Source organism: Centruroides vittatus, unplaced genomic scaffold (assembly GCF_030686945.1).
Source record: "Centruroides vittatus isolate TY-2023 unplaced genomic scaffold, ASM3068694v2 contig_680, whole genome shotgun sequence".
Taxonomy (NCBI): domain Eukaryota; kingdom Metazoa; phylum Arthropoda; class Arachnida; order Scorpiones; family Buthidae; genus Centruroides; species Centruroides vittatus.
Genome location: NW_027122427.1, coordinates 4,228,520 through 4,248,057, shown reverse-complemented (window position 1 = coordinate 4,248,057; position 19,538 = coordinate 4,228,520). Strand labels below are relative to the sequence as shown.

At 29.2% G+C, this 19,538-nt stretch overlaps 1 protein-coding gene across 9 annotated transcripts in view; it reads left to right on the top strand.

Annotated features, from left to right (window-relative positions):
- Nucleotides 1-19,538, top strand: part of Pabp2 (poly(A) binding protein nuclear 1) — a 49,952-nt gene that overhangs the window by 17,016 nt on the left and 13,398 nt on the right. For all 9 annotated transcript variants that reach the window (XR_010881519.1, XR_010881518.1, XR_010881517.1 and 6 more), the window contains exons 3-5: nt 3,634-3,739; nt 13,158-13,225; nt 17,520-17,626. Coding sequence is in view for 5 of the 9 variants with exons in the window: in XM_067276316.1 (XP_067132417.1) it covers nt 3,634-3,739; nt 13,158-13,225; nt 17,520-17,626 (281 nt within the window). In the remaining 4 variants the exon portion in view is untranslated. The remainder of the gene's footprint in view (nt 1-3,633; nt 3,740-13,157; nt 13,226-17,519; nt 17,627-19,538) is intronic.

Genomic DNA, 19,538 nt, shown 5'->3' with positions numbered 1-19,538 from the left:
TCTCTGCAGCAGGATATATATGCAATTCATTAAGAAGTAGGTTGGGAGACAATACCATCAATACCATTTGTTTCTTGAGATCTTACTTCCAGAAAAGTCAAAAAAATAACAAAGTGATTGATTTAATTTTATTTAATCCTTTAAAATACTTTATTCAAGACAAGACTAATATTTTATAACTTCTACTCTAATTCTATTAAGTAAGAGTTTTTAACTTTTATTCTATAAGTGGTTAGTAGGCTAGGCAAGGCAACTTTATTGTGAAAATTAGTGAGAAACAGACTACCTAGTTAGTTAAGTAGTTCATTAAATTAATGAGTATCAGTATCTTAGATATATGATGATATGAATGTATGTGATTCATGATTGTGTTAATAATAACTAACTACTAGACTACTACTAATTACTTACTACTTTACTAACACTAATAATTAAATTACTTATAACTACAGACTGATATGTAGAGTCTATATAAGAAAACTGGTAAGACTGATAGCCACTTAGCCACAGATTATCTGTCCTTACATTATTATAATATATTTATATAAATTAATTAGTAGTATTGCCTTTGCTATTATTTAATTTAAATATTACATTATAATTATAATCTAACTAAACATTTACATTTTTTAATTTCTGAAGACAAATTCGCCCAAATAGGGATCACCATTTATTACTTTTGCGTTCTAGACGATACTTTTCCGAATGACGACAATTTTTTAATTTCTGAATGGCAAATTTGTCTTCAGAAATTAAAAAATAAAAAAGAACCATTGGACAAAGAAATTACAAATTAAATATTTAAAGTTAATTATCTCTATCTCAAGTGTTAAACTGAACCAAAGTTAAGTTTACTACCTAAATGTGTAAGATGTTTTACTGATTTATAGTGACCAGTCTAAATAATAAAAGTTTCTTAAGTATTTTTTTAAAAAAATGTTTTATTTCTTTTAAAAAAAAAACATAAATTGCTGGTAGATAGATAACACTTTATTGTGCCAAAAATACATTCGTGCTGGATCCAGCTGGAATGATGTTGGTACAGCAAAAATCCAGCTGGATTGAAAACACTGCTGGATTGCAATCCCTAATGGTGGTGCTTACTGATGAAGTTTAGGTACTGCTTTCTTTTGGCTTTATAAATTCTAAACTTACATCAGAAAGCACAATATGAAAAGATTAATCTTTTTTGAACCTTTCCCTAAAATAACTTTTAAACAACTGTTTCCTAGCAGTGAATGTAACTGACACATTTTGCATGCAGTAAGAATTTATTTGCCTGGAAGCTTAATTCCAGTTTTCTTGAAATGCTTGTTAATGTCATTAGCTGTGTACTTGGATAAAATGCAGGTTGGCAATAATAAGTGCTCTCTGATGCCCCTTTAAAATTTCTGAGGTACACATTTTTATATATCTTTACTAATTGTCTTTTCTCTTGGCACTTGTGCAGCAGAGTTATATTTCATGTTCTGGTTTTGTTTTATACACTGGAAAATTGGCAATGTGCAAACTTTGTGCAAATTTACATATTTAGATGTAGTTTTATATGCATGAAATATGTAATTGGTCTAATGAAATGTGTTGGAAATGCAAATTAGGGATTTCTGGTAATTTTCTGGTATTTATTTTCTGCATCAGTTTGCAAAAATCTTAGTAAAACACTTTTCCTTTAGTGCGTCAACTGTGTTTGTTTCTGTTAATTGTTTGTCTGCATCTTCATTTGTACAGGGTGTTTCACAATGTTTTGACGATTTCAAAGTTGAATAACTCACGTTAAAACCGAGATGCAGTGATGGTGGCACCCTCTATTAGTAATGCAGATTGTCAACTTTCATCTCATATAGGTTACTACATAGTATCATGGCGTACTGGTTGAAGCAACATTGCACATTCGTGGTAGAGTGCTATTTTTACATCGGCGAATCTGTCGTGTGCATGCAACGTGAATTTTGTAAACATTCAGCTGCAATATCCAATTCCTGCTTGTAGAACAATATTGAATTGGGTAAAAAAACTTCTGTGAAACTGCCAGTGCATCGAATTGAAAGTCGACCAGCCATAGGAAGACTGTATGAACTCCAGAGAACATCGAATGTGTGCATAGCAGTTTATAGAAAAGCCCTCATCGTTCTTTAAGAAAATGTGCCCAAGTGCTGAAAATTCTGCCGGCATCCACTTGTCGCATATTACGGTACGATCTGCATTATCATCCTTACAAATTAGCCATGACACAAAAGTTAGACCCTGGAGATTATCCAAAAAAAAAAAAAAAAAGATTTGCTGAGGAGATGCTCGATAAAATCAAGAATGAAGAAATTGATCCTGATAAAATTTTGATGACTGACAAAGTGCACTTCCATTTAACTGGTGCAGTGAATAAACAAAATTATTGCTACTGGGCTTCTACATGTGATAATTTCAAGGCCATCGAAGAGAAGCTGTTATATGATGAGTGAGTAACCATATGGGGAGGTGGGGCATTGTCAGCCTGTATTTTTTCGAAGGAACTATAAACACTCCCTGGTATACAGAGATGTTGAATATGTTCCTAATCCCTACCCTTTGACATCGTAGACGTCTCCGGTCAACTTGGTTCCAACAAGATTGCGCAACATGCCACACAACCAACAAGACCTTTGAAGTTCTCCATTAAGCCTTTGGCAACTGCATAATTTCCAAATGCTCATTTCAAATGGCCATCTCACTCACCTGATTTAACCCTGTGTGACTTTTACCTATGGGGTTATTTGAAGGCGAGAGTGTACTCTGACTGGCCAAGAAGCTTGGAACAATTAAGAGATTGAATTCAAGATGAAATTTCCAGAATTCCTCCAGCAGTTACGAAAAATGTTTTCAAAAGCTGGGTGAAAGCGTCCTCGAGTCTTGTGTAGCCGCAAATGGTCGTCATTTGTCCGATGTAGTATTTCATAAGTAAAATTGAATAAATTTTGTACCTTGTGTAAAATTTTCAACTTTTTTAGCGATTAGTTTGTGAGTTATTCAACTTTGAAATCATCAAAACATTGTGAAACATCCTGTATTATATTTTTAAAATAAAATTAAGTGGTTGAACTTCATTGATGCTGAAGTTATTGTAAATAATGTAAGCTGGCTGAGTGTGCATAAGAAAATGTGATTAACTGAATCTCTTGCATCACCAGGGACCAAATCAGATATTTGAACATAGTATTGTGTAAAATTGACTTTACAGTCTTGGAAATCTTTCTAGATGAAGAATGTATACAAGGGCATTGCCGAGGGGCAGGAGGGGAAGCTGCCCTCCCCTAGAAATTCAAAAAAATTATTTAAATGCTAAGTTTTAATTAAAATAATCTTCTTAGGCTTCTTGTAAATTAAAAAAAATGTTTTAATTAAGATATTTCTTTTCCGGTACATAGTAAATGATTAAAACTTTATGAATCGTTTTTATTTTACCTACATACAATTCATATCCTCTATCAATTTACATCACCTTGCCCCCTGGTCCATTGGCTGGCGTCATCCTTGAATGTACAGTTTGATTATAATAAATCAGAAAGTTGCATGCACAGTTTACTTTATTGCTACTTTAATTTTTGAAAACTTTAAAAATAATTACTATAATTTTGAATATTTGAACTTTTTATTTTTTAGGAACTCGAAGCTATAAAAGCCAGAGTAAGGGAAATGGAAGAAGAAGCTGAAAAGTTAAAACAAATGCAGAGTGAAGTTGAGAAACAAATGAGTATGAGTCCCCCAGGTTTGTAATTGATGTTTTTTCATCTTATTTATTAATACAGTAAAACCTGTACAAAACTAGACACAATGGTACCAGCCAGAATTTTCTGTTTTGACAAGTTTGTTTTATGGAGGTTATTTTTATAATGCAAAAGAAAAGTTGAAAAAATGTTAAAACTCAGGTTGCAGTAGTTTGGAAGATAATACACATATTTAGATATGTATATTACCTTCCAAAATGCTTGTTTAAAAAATTAGTCAGAACTATCAAAATGTGTGTATGGAGAACAGAGAGGAAAAATCTGAAAGAATTAGAATAGTGCTTAAAAAATTTCACAGATATTACAAAGATATGCTGCTTGCTAGTCAGCATTTTCATTTATTAACTATTCATTGCATGAATTGTACAGAGTTCCAAGTACACTAGTCAAAAATGAGGTATTTTAGCCATCCCATGTAGTGAAAGAAAAACAATTTTCCATCAGTGTTAAACAAATTTCTATAGACCAACATATGGCACCATTAACACCTATTCGATGTATTTCTAAGGAAACTGGCAGATTATATTAAAAGTTACAAGGTTTACAATATTATTTTCAGTGTTTACAATCTTGTGGCAGAAAAAAAGTTAAAGCAGATTGAATTTTCATGTAAATGGATGAATATTGAAGATGAATACATGAAAGCATTATTAAATGAATACTATAAAGTACAGTCTGAAGAAGCAAACATTTTTCTTCTAAGATGATTAATATATAGATATGTTTTGTTTTCAATTACCTATTGATTTTTGTTCATTATTATACTTTGTTTTTCTCATTTAATTAAAAACTAAAAGGCAATATAATTCATGTATTATTTAAAAATATATATTATATGGTTCCAAGTATATATTTAATATCTTAGAAATGATGCTAACTTTTTCAGTTCTGAAATATGGGAATGTTGTTTATTATAAATATTTTCGGAATAGATTGATTTAGTTTAGTCTACTTAAAAACAATTAAAATATAAATCATACAAATCTTAATTTAAACAAAACAATAAAGATTGCTTTCCTGTAAAATCACAAAATGTATGCAGAACTCTGTGGAATGTTTGCAATATATTGTCAACTTACTCTCTCATAGAACTTTGTAATTTTAATTAAAAAATTACTCTCATGTTGTCTATAAAAATAATTTGCTATGAGAAATTAATTCTTGTTCTCCATAATAATAGAATACTGAATTTTGACTTTATTTTTAAGACTTGCCAGATTGTGTTAGTTGCTTCTTTTGTCTAGTTCAGCGATTCTCAACCTTCTTAGTTCCGCAACCCCCTAAATAGTAAATATAAATAAAACTAATATTTCGCGACCCCCACCCAAAGGAATAATAACAGTAATCCTTACTATTACTAATTGAATTTTGACTGTAATTATAAATGTAAATTTTTTTAAATATATAATCACATTGCACTAATTTTATACATTAAGAAAATACCAACAGTATAAAAAATGTAATACAACTATTCCTATTATTTTATGTCTCTGCGTTTATAGCGATGGGTACGAACAAGCATGTATGACCTGTGCATACAGGGCAATTTACAAGTTTCAACTTGATGTGTACGTGCTCTTTGTAATTTGATCCACATATGGAGAAAACTTTAAATGAAAAACAAATGCAACCATCACATTAATTTGTTTTCTTTATATGTGTACTTATTGTAAGTAAAATGTTTATAATAGATGATTTTTCTCATAAAATGATTTCATTATGGTCTTGCGACCCTCTTTTAATATCACTGCGACCCCCAGGTTGAGAAACGCTTGTCTAGTTAATATGAAGAATGAAAGATGTTTTGACTTTAAACATCAAAACATCTTTCATTCAGAAATTGTTTGATAACTTAATTTTAATTTTTACAAAAATCAAATTAATTCTCTTTTTAATAACTATTTAACACATGGTTTCTCTTCCCTTAAAAATAGTGCATAATAATGCATATTTTTAATGGCACACTACTTTTGCCTCTAAGCAAACTGGAAATGTTACTTTGTCACAACTTTAACAAAGAAAAAAATATAGACTGATAACTTTTTGATGACAAAGTGATTGTAAAGTCCATAGACAGCTGGATGGCTGAGGTAGTAAGGGTAGTTATTATAATTCAGTGGCTATAATTAGATTGGATCCAAAGTGGATCTGAATAAGGTTAATTTTTTTAGTGCCAAACAATAAAGCAACTATTTTATTTAACTAGTAATTAATTTAAGAAAAAAAAAATAGCTGATGATTGACAGATGATGATGTTCCATGAATTTTATTCTGAGAATTTCCAGATAAAATGTATATTGATCATATAATTACTGTAGTTTTTATATTCTTTTTAGATAATCACTCATTTAAAAAAAAGTCCATAATGAACTTAACAGTGCCACACCATCAATGGACCATAGGTTGGTCTCAATGATATAAGCTTGCTGCTTTGAGGTTTGAGTTTGGGTCAAGATCCTCAAATTTTTTGTGGGTTGTTGTCTTGAATATATTGGTTCTGTTTCTCTTCATCTGGCTGGCTTATTATGTACCGTACATAGCCAAGCCCATGACACGTATGATTTTAAAAAAGCTCTCTTAGTATCCAAAGAATAGAAAGAGTCGAAAATGATAGACTACACATTATATCATTAATTATGATTTTAAAATTTAGCTGTTATTTCAAAAAATTCTGCTTTACTCAAGTTGTTATGTCTTGGTAGTCAAAAAGTCTTTGGTTTCTTGCTTATATAATAAATAGTATTTTACAGATTGAAGTCATTCTCTTCTAAGATTTATCATTTTTCTGGCTGTTTTAGGGAAAATAATGATCATCAATAAAATTTTGATTCCACTCCTCCAGTGTTTTGCATTTCTCACATTGTAACCCTGAGCCTAAAAATATTCTTGTTTGCTTCAAATTCTCGAATAACCTTCAAAAATGAACAAAAATTTTACAATTTGAACAATCGCATTGTCAAAATTACTTTTTACATTTTTGCCATGCAGAGTTACATATGTAGTATGCAGAGTGCAATATGTAAAAAGTGGCATTGTTATACACAAATGCAACACTTCACTTAAAATGAATTGAAACTGGTTTTGCTTGTGTAATTATGGAGAAAGAACAGAGAATATAAGGAATGATATTTTTGTAAGGATAAATTTATTTTAACTTGCTATTGTGTCAGATTCCACCCATTCCAAGTAATACTTGGAAGAGTTACATCCATATAATTTTACTGCAACTTTTACTATATGCAAAGAGTTGTGTAGCTTCTCATAGATGCCAACATTTTTTTCTCAAAGTATTTGCACTAAAAAATGTGTACAGTGCATGTCCTCTGATTTGAAAAATTAGGAAGGTAGTCATTTTTATACAAAATTTTAAATATAAGAAATGAAAAATGTGTGTTACGGCATTTCACAAATGCTGCACAACTCCCAGAAGGTTAAATTCACCTCTACCCCTAAAATATGACTTTTTGTCTTTTGATGATGATGAATAATAATAATAATAATATACACATTATTTTTTATTAAAATTTCTAACAGATGGTATCAGTCACAACTTTTTAATTTTAACTCATTCTTTTTTGAAAATAGAGAAATTTTTTATAGTTTGATAAAATTACTATTAAGTTTTTATTATTTAAATATTATTATGTTGTATCATTGAAAATTTCTGGACTTCTTTCTTGGTCCATTTTAACCTCTTTTTTGAGGCCAGGCGTTGTGCAAGAGCTTTCTTCTTTTTTGTTTAGATGCGTCTTTCATAGAATTTTTGATAAATTTTACTGTAATGGTTTAATCTATTTACATTTCTTTTAAAACAAAAATTTCATCAAAATCTTAAACCTAAAATCAAAAGGACTTTGAAATGGCAATTTTTTTTATGGTATTCCATCCATTCAAAAAGGAGTGGTGTGCCAAATAAAGACCATAACTTCAGAAATGTACAATCGATGTTTTAAGGACTTTGTGAGTCAGTTAGTCTGTGACTATTTTGAAAACGTATCCATGAATAAGTAAAATAAAAATGTGTACTGAATATCATAATATCAGTACACATTCAGGAAATCTGAAATAAGCATTTTTCTTTAATTATATTATGGTATCCAGTACTCAAGAACAAGAAATGTTCCATGAATTATATCCTGAGAATTTCTGGATACAATGTAAACTACAGTAGAGAGTCGTTAATCGGAACCCCGGTAATCGGAATCGCCAGTAATCGGAACGATTTTTAGTCGGACTGTGTCGTGCTGAATTGAACATTTTTGATACTAAATTTACTTCTAAAGTATAATTTTCATGTTTTTATATTCTTCAATATATTTATTTTGTTTGTACAAAATGAAGAAATAATTTTTAACGATACAATAGCCTCGATTATTATTATAAAAATTTTCATTAGGCTTAAAATCGACGAAAATTCAACACGAAGCGACACGCAACGAAGAAAAATTTGAACATCGGACAGGTTAATGCATTTTTTTGTACATAATCGGTAATTGGAACAAATCATTAATCTGAACAACCCCAGTCCCCAATTGATTCCGATTAACGACTCTCTACTGTATATTGATCATCATTGTAGTTTTTATATCCATTTTTAGATAATCACTTGTTAAAAAAATCCAGCAACAAGTCGCATAACTTTTCAGTCTATTATCATATCTTATTCAGTACTGTTTTTATTTTCTAAGTGAAAAAAATTTCTTGTAATTAGATAAGGTACAGTTTAGAAGTTTTTGTCAATATTTTCTGTGAAAATAATTAAATTTCCTATGAAAAAGATAAACTCAGAATAGGGCTCAGATTCACAACTTCATATCATATAAATGTTATCAATTATGTACTCTGACTTCCATCTGATTTTGGTTTTCAAACCTTTTAATTCAGACCATATAAGCCAACTGGAAATGTCTTTGTGCTGACAGTCCACTATTGCACTCAGCCAACTTAAAGTTGTAAAAAAAAGTGGTAAGGAAAGTTTGTTTGTATATCTATATAGGCCTACTAGGTATTTTCTAGAAAAGGGAAACTGAGCTACATGATGTAGATTTTTCTGTTTCAGCTTGACTCAAAAACACAAATGTGATGATATGCTTTTAATGTTCTGTTTAAAGGGTATGTAGATGGAATGTTACACCTGCAAGAGGGACATGCATGTTTCTTGTCATAGCTGACAAAAACATCAAGAAATGTGCAAGCCTACCAATTTCAGCAACCAGTTAAAATACATACGTGTGGCCTCTGGACACGTGCAAGTTTAGAGAAGTTAATTTTGTCAAACCATTGTACATATTAAATGTTCATTGTAAAGATCAAAATAGAAAGTTATCATAGAGATCAATGTAAATTGATAATAATCATAAACTCAATTGAACATGTAGTGCATCATGAGCTTACAACCAGCAATTCACTCATAGTGTTTACACGGAGAAATTTGACTTTGAACATCTCAGCCCACAGTTGGAATTTTAAAATGCTGGGTTCATGACATTGGCTTTGCCAAGTTGTACATATTTGCAAAAACTCATGTTTTAATGGTCAGTTACTAGAAGCCTACTGCACATAGTGATATTCCATGCTACATCCGTCAGCCTGACAATAATAATTGTGTATCATCGAAAATACTTGCTCTATAAAAAAATGTTTTAATGCCATCTGACAGTATAAACATCTAGCATTATATCTAATTTGGCATGGGCTTTGAAATACTATTTATCAGTAAAAATAAATGACTTTCCAAAATATTTACTACATTTTTAGACTTAGAGGACTTTGAAACATCGAAATGCAAAAAAAGTTGGGGGTTTTTTCTGTGTGTGTGGTGGGGACATGATTTTGTTACCCACTTTGAAGCTTAATAACTCTTGTACCTGTTTGTCAAAAATGTCTGAAATCTTGCAGGGTGGTTTATGTATTAGGGGAAAAAGTTTCTAGAAACTTTCAGGATTGACCATTGGTTTAGAAGATAAGACCCTCACCCCCTTAATATCTCCTGAACCAATTTGAAGACTTAAAAGGTAATGGTAGCAATTATTAGGGTTGAAAACTAAGAAAGCCAGGAAAGTCCAGCAACAACATCGCCAGCTTTTTTCATGTGGTTAGTCAGTCTCATTGACAGTTACAATGTGATTCCATAAGTATAACACTAATAGGTTGTAACTCTAGTGCTTTTTATCATCATAAAGTCAGTTTTGACAACTAAAATAATTATACATTGTTTGAAAATATCTTTAGCTTGACCAAGTAATGTTTTTTTTTGTTTACATACACCAGCATTATTTTCAGGCATTTTGCTAACAAACTTGAAACAAAAGATGAATGAAGTCATTATTATTTTGATTTATTTACTTCATTTTTTTTTAACTGTACAGCATAAAAATCCATTCATATCAATTAAAATTATTATAAAAATATCTTTAAATTCAGTCAATCCTGGCATTAGACTCAACTATTAGAAATAAAATTTCCTTTTTCCTTGAAGCCAAAGGCTTTTTATAGTATACAAGAAATATGTTTTTAGCCTATCTTAGGCCAACATCAATTTATAAATATACAAATTGAACATGTGTTTTTTGTTGATCTTGTAAATATACTTTTTTGATTATTTAAATTTATATTTAAATTAAAATAAAAGCAGTAATAAAGTGATTTAAATATAAACATAATAAATTAAACTTTAAAATTAATTTTAAAATGCTGTTTAATACAATTTACCACATGCTATTTCTGAATTTAAACAAACTTGAGGAAAGTTATTGTTAAATACCTCAAGTTCTAATGAAAGCAAATTTCTGTATAACAGGGGTCACCAAACTTTTTTCACAGCAGGCTGGATCATTGAGAGAATGACGAGCATGGGCTGCATAACAATTTTGTTCAATACAGTACACTGAATACACAAAAAATAAAGACAGTCGACATATTTATTTACTAATACACGAACATGATTGCTGCAGCGAGCTCGTAATCACTTTTCTTAGAAACTTCATCGCAACTACTTACACAAAAAGCGCTTTGATATCCAAAGTTGCAAAAAGTCACCGAATTTTTTATTTCCCTGGTTTTCCTAAAAATTATATTATTGTCAGATTCAAAAATTAGATTGAACTAATTTTGGCATTTTTACTTACACTTATTTTAATTTTTTCTTCATAGTAAGTTTGATATTTCCATATAAATAATTATATTTTAGCTCGTTTTTAGCACAGTGTGTCAGCAGGCTGGACAAGCTGACCTCGCGGGCTGTAGTTTAGCAGCCCCTGCATTAGAAGAACGTAGTCTTTAGTGTTTTCTTTACAGTAATGTGGAAATGGAACATGGCAATTTTCAAAAAATAACATGCAAAAAGTTTGACTAAAATGTAGAGCATAAACTAATTAAATAAAAATATTTTTTATTTTTTCAATTTGTGAGAAGTGTGAAGTATAACTCGGTAGGCAGCTTGTTGCATCAGCCACATTTGCTACTGTAAGTTTTTCTTTACTGTTTTAAAAAGAGTTAACCATAGGTCAGGCAACTCAAGTGTGGGCTGGTTACAGGTATTATTAAATTGGATGTGTATTGGCTCCCAAATAAATAAGATGTTACAATCCATAAAACATTGGATTAAGCTGGTTTCTGCCCACAAAACCATGTTTCAATACTCTTCTAGCTAGTTCTGTAGTACATCTACTATGAGAGAGATTGTCTTGATGCTTGGCTAACCTGTTTGTAAGTATTTTAGAAATGGCCCCAATGTACACAAAGTTAGATACTGTAGAACCTAATTTTAAAGGAATTCTCTGCTTCTCAGACATTTTTGGAAACTTTAATTCACTGGTCCCTCTTATTTATTACCTGAAGCAAAATGTGACATTAAGGTTTATATCATGTGGGTAACCTTTGGTATATGTGCCACACATTGCATACCAACTTTTTTTCAGCATATAACCCGGAGTTTACCTTAAGAAAAAGAAATATCCAACATCTTTGCTGCATTGTATATTTTAACTAAATACAATACCATTTTATTCAGTACAGCAATACTAAATAAAAATGCAGTAAAGAAACAAATACTACCAACTGTTTAGTAATAATAAGTAATAAGAAAATGAAATAAATAGCTTGTTTCCAAGACATTATCTCTTCTACTTAAAAGTTTTATCCTGTTCAATTATTGCATCATTTGCCAAGCGGCATGGTATGGAGTGATTTCTTAATCATCATTTTATATATTTTTTTCATGTTTAATAAAGAATTTTTTGGGTTTCTAAAGTATTTATGTGTGTGAATTCTTGGGATCAAAGAAGAGAGAACTCATCCAAACTATGTTTCCTCATCAAACCTGTACAGTTGCTGAAACAGTCCAGTCTCAAAGTTCTGTTTCCTTCCAGCATAAAACTTTTTCTTCTTAGGTACACCTACGATAGATTGCAAAAGGGCACACTGTTCTCCCCAGACATTTCATCCAGATTATTTTCCTGTCTTCTGTCTGATAAATTTCGAGAAGTGTTTGTATGTATGTGTTTACAAAAGATATGTAGTAACTGCAGGATCCAAACTGGAACTAGTAATGCAAACAGAATAGACACTCTTACTTGCTTTTCCAGCAGATTAGAGTGGTTTTCCCAAATGACATTTTGGAAGGTTCATTCCAGTCTGCAAACCATACAAAAAGTGTGACTTTTTCTTATTTCTCTAGTGTAATTTGATCCCAGTTTTTAACGTATGTTTACCAGAACACATTCAAAAGTTATATAAATATGTATTCTTTTAAACAGATCAACTGACATCACTACATGAATATATCTAAAATTATTTTAACATATCTCTGATAAACTTCATAAGAAGTAAACTGGTAAATATCTTAATGAAGTTTGATTTTAAAAACAAAAATGAAGTTTGTTTTTAAAAACGTACTTACCGTAAATATGTGGAATCCTGACATAATGTATAATTTTTCTTTTGGAATGTAACTTTTTATAAATTTCTCAAATGTTTCTCAAAGTTTTACCGATTTCTGAATTTTGTTGAATTGTGAAGCCTTAAATAAAATAGGCAAGTGTTTTTTAACAAAAAATCATAACATTTTGTTTGTATTTTTTAAAACTTGATATACTGTATATTCACATAAACATGTGAAAATATTTTTCATTCATTAAAAATTAATAAAAATTCCTAAATAAGTGAATGGCCATAAAAAAAAGAATTCAAATCAGATTAATATACTTAGTTTTTAAAAAAACAAAGTGGCTGATTTATTCATATGCTTTTGTAGTATTTTTTTCTTAAGCAGGAAACAGAAATGCAGCCACTGCTTAAATAAATACTCTTATTAATCCAATAGCATTTTTACATATAGTATGAAGCAATAAGTTTACAATAAATAAATTGAAGTATATAAATTTTTATTTTCTTCCTTAGGTGCGTTACTTGGTTTATCACTTGAAGAAAAAATGGAAGTTGATGGAAGATCTGTTTATGTGGGCAATGTAAGTGTTTGATATTGAAATTTGAAGAACAAATTAATTAATTTTTGCACTTGAAATGATGTTTATTAAAAGTACATGTTAGACTAATGATTACCTGATTACAATCAGATTCTGATCAAGTGCATATATATATATATCAGTAGTCTAATAGAATTTTTTTTTTTCTTGTTTTACATGAATATATTTTTATATAAAACATTTAATAATTTTTTGGATTTAAAATGTTAGTTATAATATCTGATCTTGGTATTAAACCTTTTTATTTAAACTTATTAAATAAATCTAAAATTAATAGAATTTGAAAATTTGTTTCACATTTCATAAAATGAAACTGAAGTTTATATACACAAGTGAAATGCTTTTTACTATAACTGTTAAATTAGATAAAAGTTTGTTTAAATACAGTGGAAACCAAATATAATGCCGTTCTTTATATCCGGAGTTATTCTGCAAAATTCGTGTAGAACTCATTTACATATGGATTTCTGAATTTCAATATTTATATATATATCCTTTTTAAATAAAATTATTGTTTTAATCATTGTGGCCAAGAAACTATTTTTATTTTCTTAAATATGAAAACAAAATGAAAAATGTATTCAGTAACGAACAATAGTTACATAAAAATATCTTTAATCTGAATAGAAATAACATGTTTTTTTTAACTTAATGAACTTTTCATAATATATAAAGTAACTATGATTTCCTATTATATAACCAAAGGGTTACATTTTTAAAGTCAGTTTGAAAGAAGATGTAGGCAAATATTTGTTGTTGCAATTTGTACAGGTTATATGCAGTAAATTATATTAAACAATAAAACTTCTTAAGTTTTAATTGCTTCTCTCACAATTTTTTAAGTCATTTGAAATTGCTTTTCTCTTTATAGTATGAGTATTTAGTAAGAGATTTATAGTATTTATACTATATGATGATTATAATAATGATTATCCAGTCTGGTCAAAAATTATCTAAGTTAATGCTTTTTAGTATAACTAAACAAGATATACAAATCTTATTTAAATATCATTCATATTGGCATTTGAAATTATTATTATTATTACTATTATGCATTACTTATGTTTGCCTTCCTTCAGCCCCAATCATCTTCAGTCTTATCCCAAAATTTGACATTTTGAAAAAGTATCATAACAGCATATTTTATACTCAACAGATAACTCAATTTTTTTGTCTTTGGATTGATTAGTAAAGGGTGGATCAAAGAATTACAAGGGTAATAAAAAAAATTATTTATTAATAATAGACAGAAAATACAAAAGGGAATTAAGAGGCATACTTGCCAATCACTTTTCTACATAATCACCAAATCTGTTTAGGTATTTATCTGAACGCAGGACCAACTTGTATAACCCGGCTTGGTAGAAATCATGTCCCTGTGCATTGAGTCAGTTCTCGGCAGCTGTTTTCACATCACTGAAGAGAACCTTGTTCCAGATAAGTGTTCCTTCATTTTCGGAAAAAGGAAATAGTCACTGGGTGCCAAATCTGGGCTGTATGGGGAGGTGGCTCCAGACTTCCCACTTGAACTTTTGCAGCAATTGTTGAGTTTTGCAAGCAGTATGGGGCCTGGCATTGTCATGCAGGAGGATGACACCATCACTCAACATGCCAAGGCGTTTGTGTCAGATGCCCATAAGAAACGAATCACAGCTCGCACCTCCAAGTGAGACCACTTTTCTAAATGTCTTGCCATTTCAATTACTCTGATGTGTCAGCAAACTTACACTAACTACCCGCACAACCACTGTAAGACAACTAGTACCATCTGTCTCCACTCTGGGGAAAAAATATTCCCTCCACATTAATTACTTTTCAAATGCTGCTACTTGTAACCTTTTTTTAACTTTTTTTTTTTTTTTTTTTTAATCTACCTACATATATTGTCCTCAAGATATTTTCATAAAAAAAAGTCTCAAAGATTTATATCTATTAAGTTGCAAGTCAGTGAATTTTTTTCCCCCTGTGATGTTTTCCATGATGTAAAGATCATTGTAGTCAAGTAAATTGAGTACATTGTAATATAAATGGCTTCAAAACTTGATTTGAATGTATTTCAATAAGATTTATATATCTTACTCTGTTTGTCTCAAAGCATTTTAAACTTGTGGGTAGGTTTTTGGGCCATCTGTTATATAACTTTTATATAAAGTTGTGTAATGATCAATGTATCGACTTGTACCATTGTCAAATTTTAAATTGGCACTAGTTATTTTTTATGATCAACTGATATTTTTTGTAATTGATACTTAATTCACTTCTTAGATTTGACACTTTTCGTTGTTATTGTATAGGTTTGTTTTAAACTAGAAGTGACAATAAACAAGAATACATTTACACCTTGTAAATCAGCAAATATCCACTTGAAGATCTATAACAAATAACTATCATAGGTAAAAGTGAAGAGATGCAATAACATTATTGAAGACTTCATATCATAGAAATTAGACAGTAATGATTTTTTTAATATTAAAAGTACTGGTATATAGATTTTTTTTATTATAATGTCAATTTTATCAAGCAATTATCATTGCAAATTGATCCAGTATATGTATTATTCCAGTTTTAGATTTATGCATAATTTTTAATAAGTTGATTTCAGTTTTTTAAAGTTTGCATTTTGCTGAATAATGTTAATAGTTGAGGAATTATGTATTTAATTTAATACAAGAAAAATATATTTTTGAAATTTAAAGTTATTTTGTTACTTATAATTTAATTTGATTTGAATCTGTTATTTATTATATAGATATATAATAGGCTAATCAGTTAACAAGAAAACTAAATGGTAGATAAGTGCAGTTCTGAATACAAAATAAATGTTTGTGGTTTTATTTGACAATTATTTAACAAATGTTTTTCTGGTAAATAATACATTCTTTAGTTTATTATATTCAGCAAAGATTTGAGATTGAGAGTTCACTTGTAATAAATCCAATATAGTTATTAGTTTTTTTCCTTTCATTAATAGAAGTGCAGATATTTTTTTGTCAGAGAATCCAACAAACATGTGTTTTAATCAATTTTTTTAATTTTACATTTCATGTATAAATAATGTAGGTTGACAGGGCTAAACCTGTAAGCATTTCTGGGTGATCTAGTTAGTTACTTTTTGTTTTATTAGCAAACAAACTTCACACAGTTTGTTTTTATTTACTTTTTATAAAAAATATTTGGACTGAATCAATTTCAACTTTTTCAATTATTCAGTTTTTGTGGTACTTGGTATCTTTAACATTATAGGTAAATTAATATTTTTTCAATACAGTTGTCAATATTAATAGTTAGTAACAAATAATAATTCTGTTTAAGGAAATTCTATCATCAGGGGTACACAAAAATAGTACGAAACTATTAATAAATAAACAACACAAACATCAAATTATTAGAAACAGTAATTACTGGAAGTACAATTCAAGTTTATTAAATAAAGAAATTATAAGGTATACATGTATCTTAATTGACACCAAAAGATAACTTAATGTGAAATGATAATACAATTAACGAATTATTTTTTGTATTATGTAACCATTTATTTCTTTCTCTTTGTTTATTCACATTCAAAAATTAGATATGCAATAGAAAATTCTCACTACACCAGAAAAAAAAATATATTAACAAGAAGTAAATTTTGATTTTTTATCTTAACTGAATTTTACATAATATTAATTGTAACAAAATTGACAATTTAAAGTTTTTAAATGCTTTTCATAAATAAAAAATCTGTTGGACTTAAAAATTGTAAATTTGAAAGTACGAATATTGAAGCTGAATAATTTATATTTGTATTTTATTTTCTCCATTTATGAACTAGACAATTTTTATTAAATGAGGCAGCAGCATGAATTAAACTTCTTTTTATAGTAAAAGTAAACATTTTTCATTTTTAGCTTTAGAAACTTTCTTCCTAAATTATAAATTAATGTACAATGGAAATAAATGTTAATAATAATAGTTGTTTGTTATATTATGGAAAGAGTGTTTTATAAAATAAAATTTGTTTTTTGAAAAATAATGATATATATCATTATATGAAGAGAGAGAGCATTAAATTTGCATTTCACTGTAATGAACAATTTTATCAATATTTCGTTTCAAATTTGTTGTGTGTCAATACTTTATCATATACACGATTAAGTTTGAACGCATTCCCCCCTCAAAACTACAGATTTAATACGAAAGCATAGTGACAGTTTATAGGATTAACCTAATTGTAAAAGTTAAAAATTTTTTTGAATATTCTGAAGTTATACTCTAATATTCTGTCCTTGTTGAGGTTGATTATGGAGCAACTGCTGAAGAATTGGAACAACATTTTCATGGCTGTGGTTCTATAAATCGTGTGACAATTTTATGTGACAAGTACTCAGGTCATCCTAAAGGGTAAATGTTTACTTTTAAATTTATTTTCTGGTTAATGAAAAAATTTTTATTTAATTATTTAAAATGAAATGATGATATATTGTTAAAATGAAGATAATTAAAACTTCATGATAAGTAAATGCCAGTTGTAAATAATTTTAAATAAAAAAATTTTATACTGTTGATTTTATACCTTTGATATTGTTTTCTGGTGTTTATAATAATTATTTAAAAATAATATACTTTTTCAGAAATTAACTAGTATTCAAACAACAGACCAAATTCATAATAAAAATGGGGGGAAAATAAATATAAACATAATTTTAAAAGTATTATTTAATACTTAAATTCATATGTAAATATTAAATAATAAAAAGGTTACCGATGGTCCAGCTTTACATAAACCAGTTATGCTGTCAATGCTATAAGATGTTTCCTTAAAGTTTAAAATGCCAGATGCCAGTAATTTTTGCAGGGCAACATGTGCATTTATGTTCATTTGATATTTTACTTGTGATTAGATGAAATAAAATTAAAATTTTATTAATAAATCTAATTTTTTAAATTTTGATCTTTAAAGTCACACCTCGTTCTATATGCAAGGTTGTATTATATGCAAGTAAATACAGTATTGTTTGTTTGTTGAGCATTAAACTTTAAGTTAATGAATTTAACACTCAAATGTTTTTTGGCCAAATATTTCCCATTATTAAGCTGTTTTTCAAGAGAATCTGTTCACAGAATGATTGATTACAAAGTTGAATACAATTTGTGGTGCTTTTGAGTATGTTGTCAAGATGCCCTATAGTGTCCCAGTCAAATGCTGGTAATATACTGAATCAGTAAAAGAATGTTGATATGAGATAGTAATGGCATGGAATTGCAGTGTTTATTTATCTTAATTGTCTGTATTCACATCGAATGTAACAGAAAACGAAGATAAAGGACCTCTCAAAGAATGGAGTGTACATGGGGAAAAATAGGTTAGTTAAAAGTACCAACAATTTCAACTTAATTATCTGTATTATATGAAAACCCTATATGCTGTGCTTGTACTGCTTGGTACACTAGAACTTGTAGACAGCTTAGAGCAGCGTTTCTCAAAGTGGGCGATAACGCCCCGTTGTGGGTACTGGAGGCTTTCAGGGGGGGCAGTAGAAGGCTCAAAGGAAATTAGGGGGCATTAAGGAAATCTAGAGGGGCAATGGCAGACAAATTCTATCTATAAAAATCTGACTATAATATATATAAAATGCTGACAATCTATATATTTTTTAATTTTTATTGAAGATCACAACCTGAATATTTCTAACACGTTGACTTATATTATGGTATGAATGAACTTATTATAGTAACATTATTGCATAAATATGCTAAAAATGAAAGTTCAAGAATGGCTACCAAGAATTTTGGCTGCAGAAGCAAATCTCTCAACTGTACCCTGAGTTATGGTCAGTTGTTCAGCGATTTCTGATAGCATTTCCATCGTCGTATTTGTGTGAACATGGGTTTAGTGCTGTAGCAATGTTGCTAACTAAAAACAGAAATCGGCTGCAAGTTACTGAACGCAACGACTTGCAGCTGATTTTAAGTGAATTTGACCCTGATATTAACAAACTGGTCGAAATACATCAGATTCATTCTTCACATTAGATAAGTTTTAAATTCAAAGCCTTCTTTTATGTTAATAAAAATACTTTTAAATATGATTAAGTATGAGTTTTATTTCCTCTCATTGAAACATTCTTTGATCTCAGAAATAGGATATAGATCACACCCTATCTATCCTATCCATATAATAATGCATGTTTAAACATTATATTTGCAACTGTTTTTAAGATACGCAACAGATGGTATTGTAAAAAGGCAAGTTAAAAAATATGGGGGCACTAGGATTTTTTTAATCTCAAAGTGGGCGGTGGTCGAAATAAGT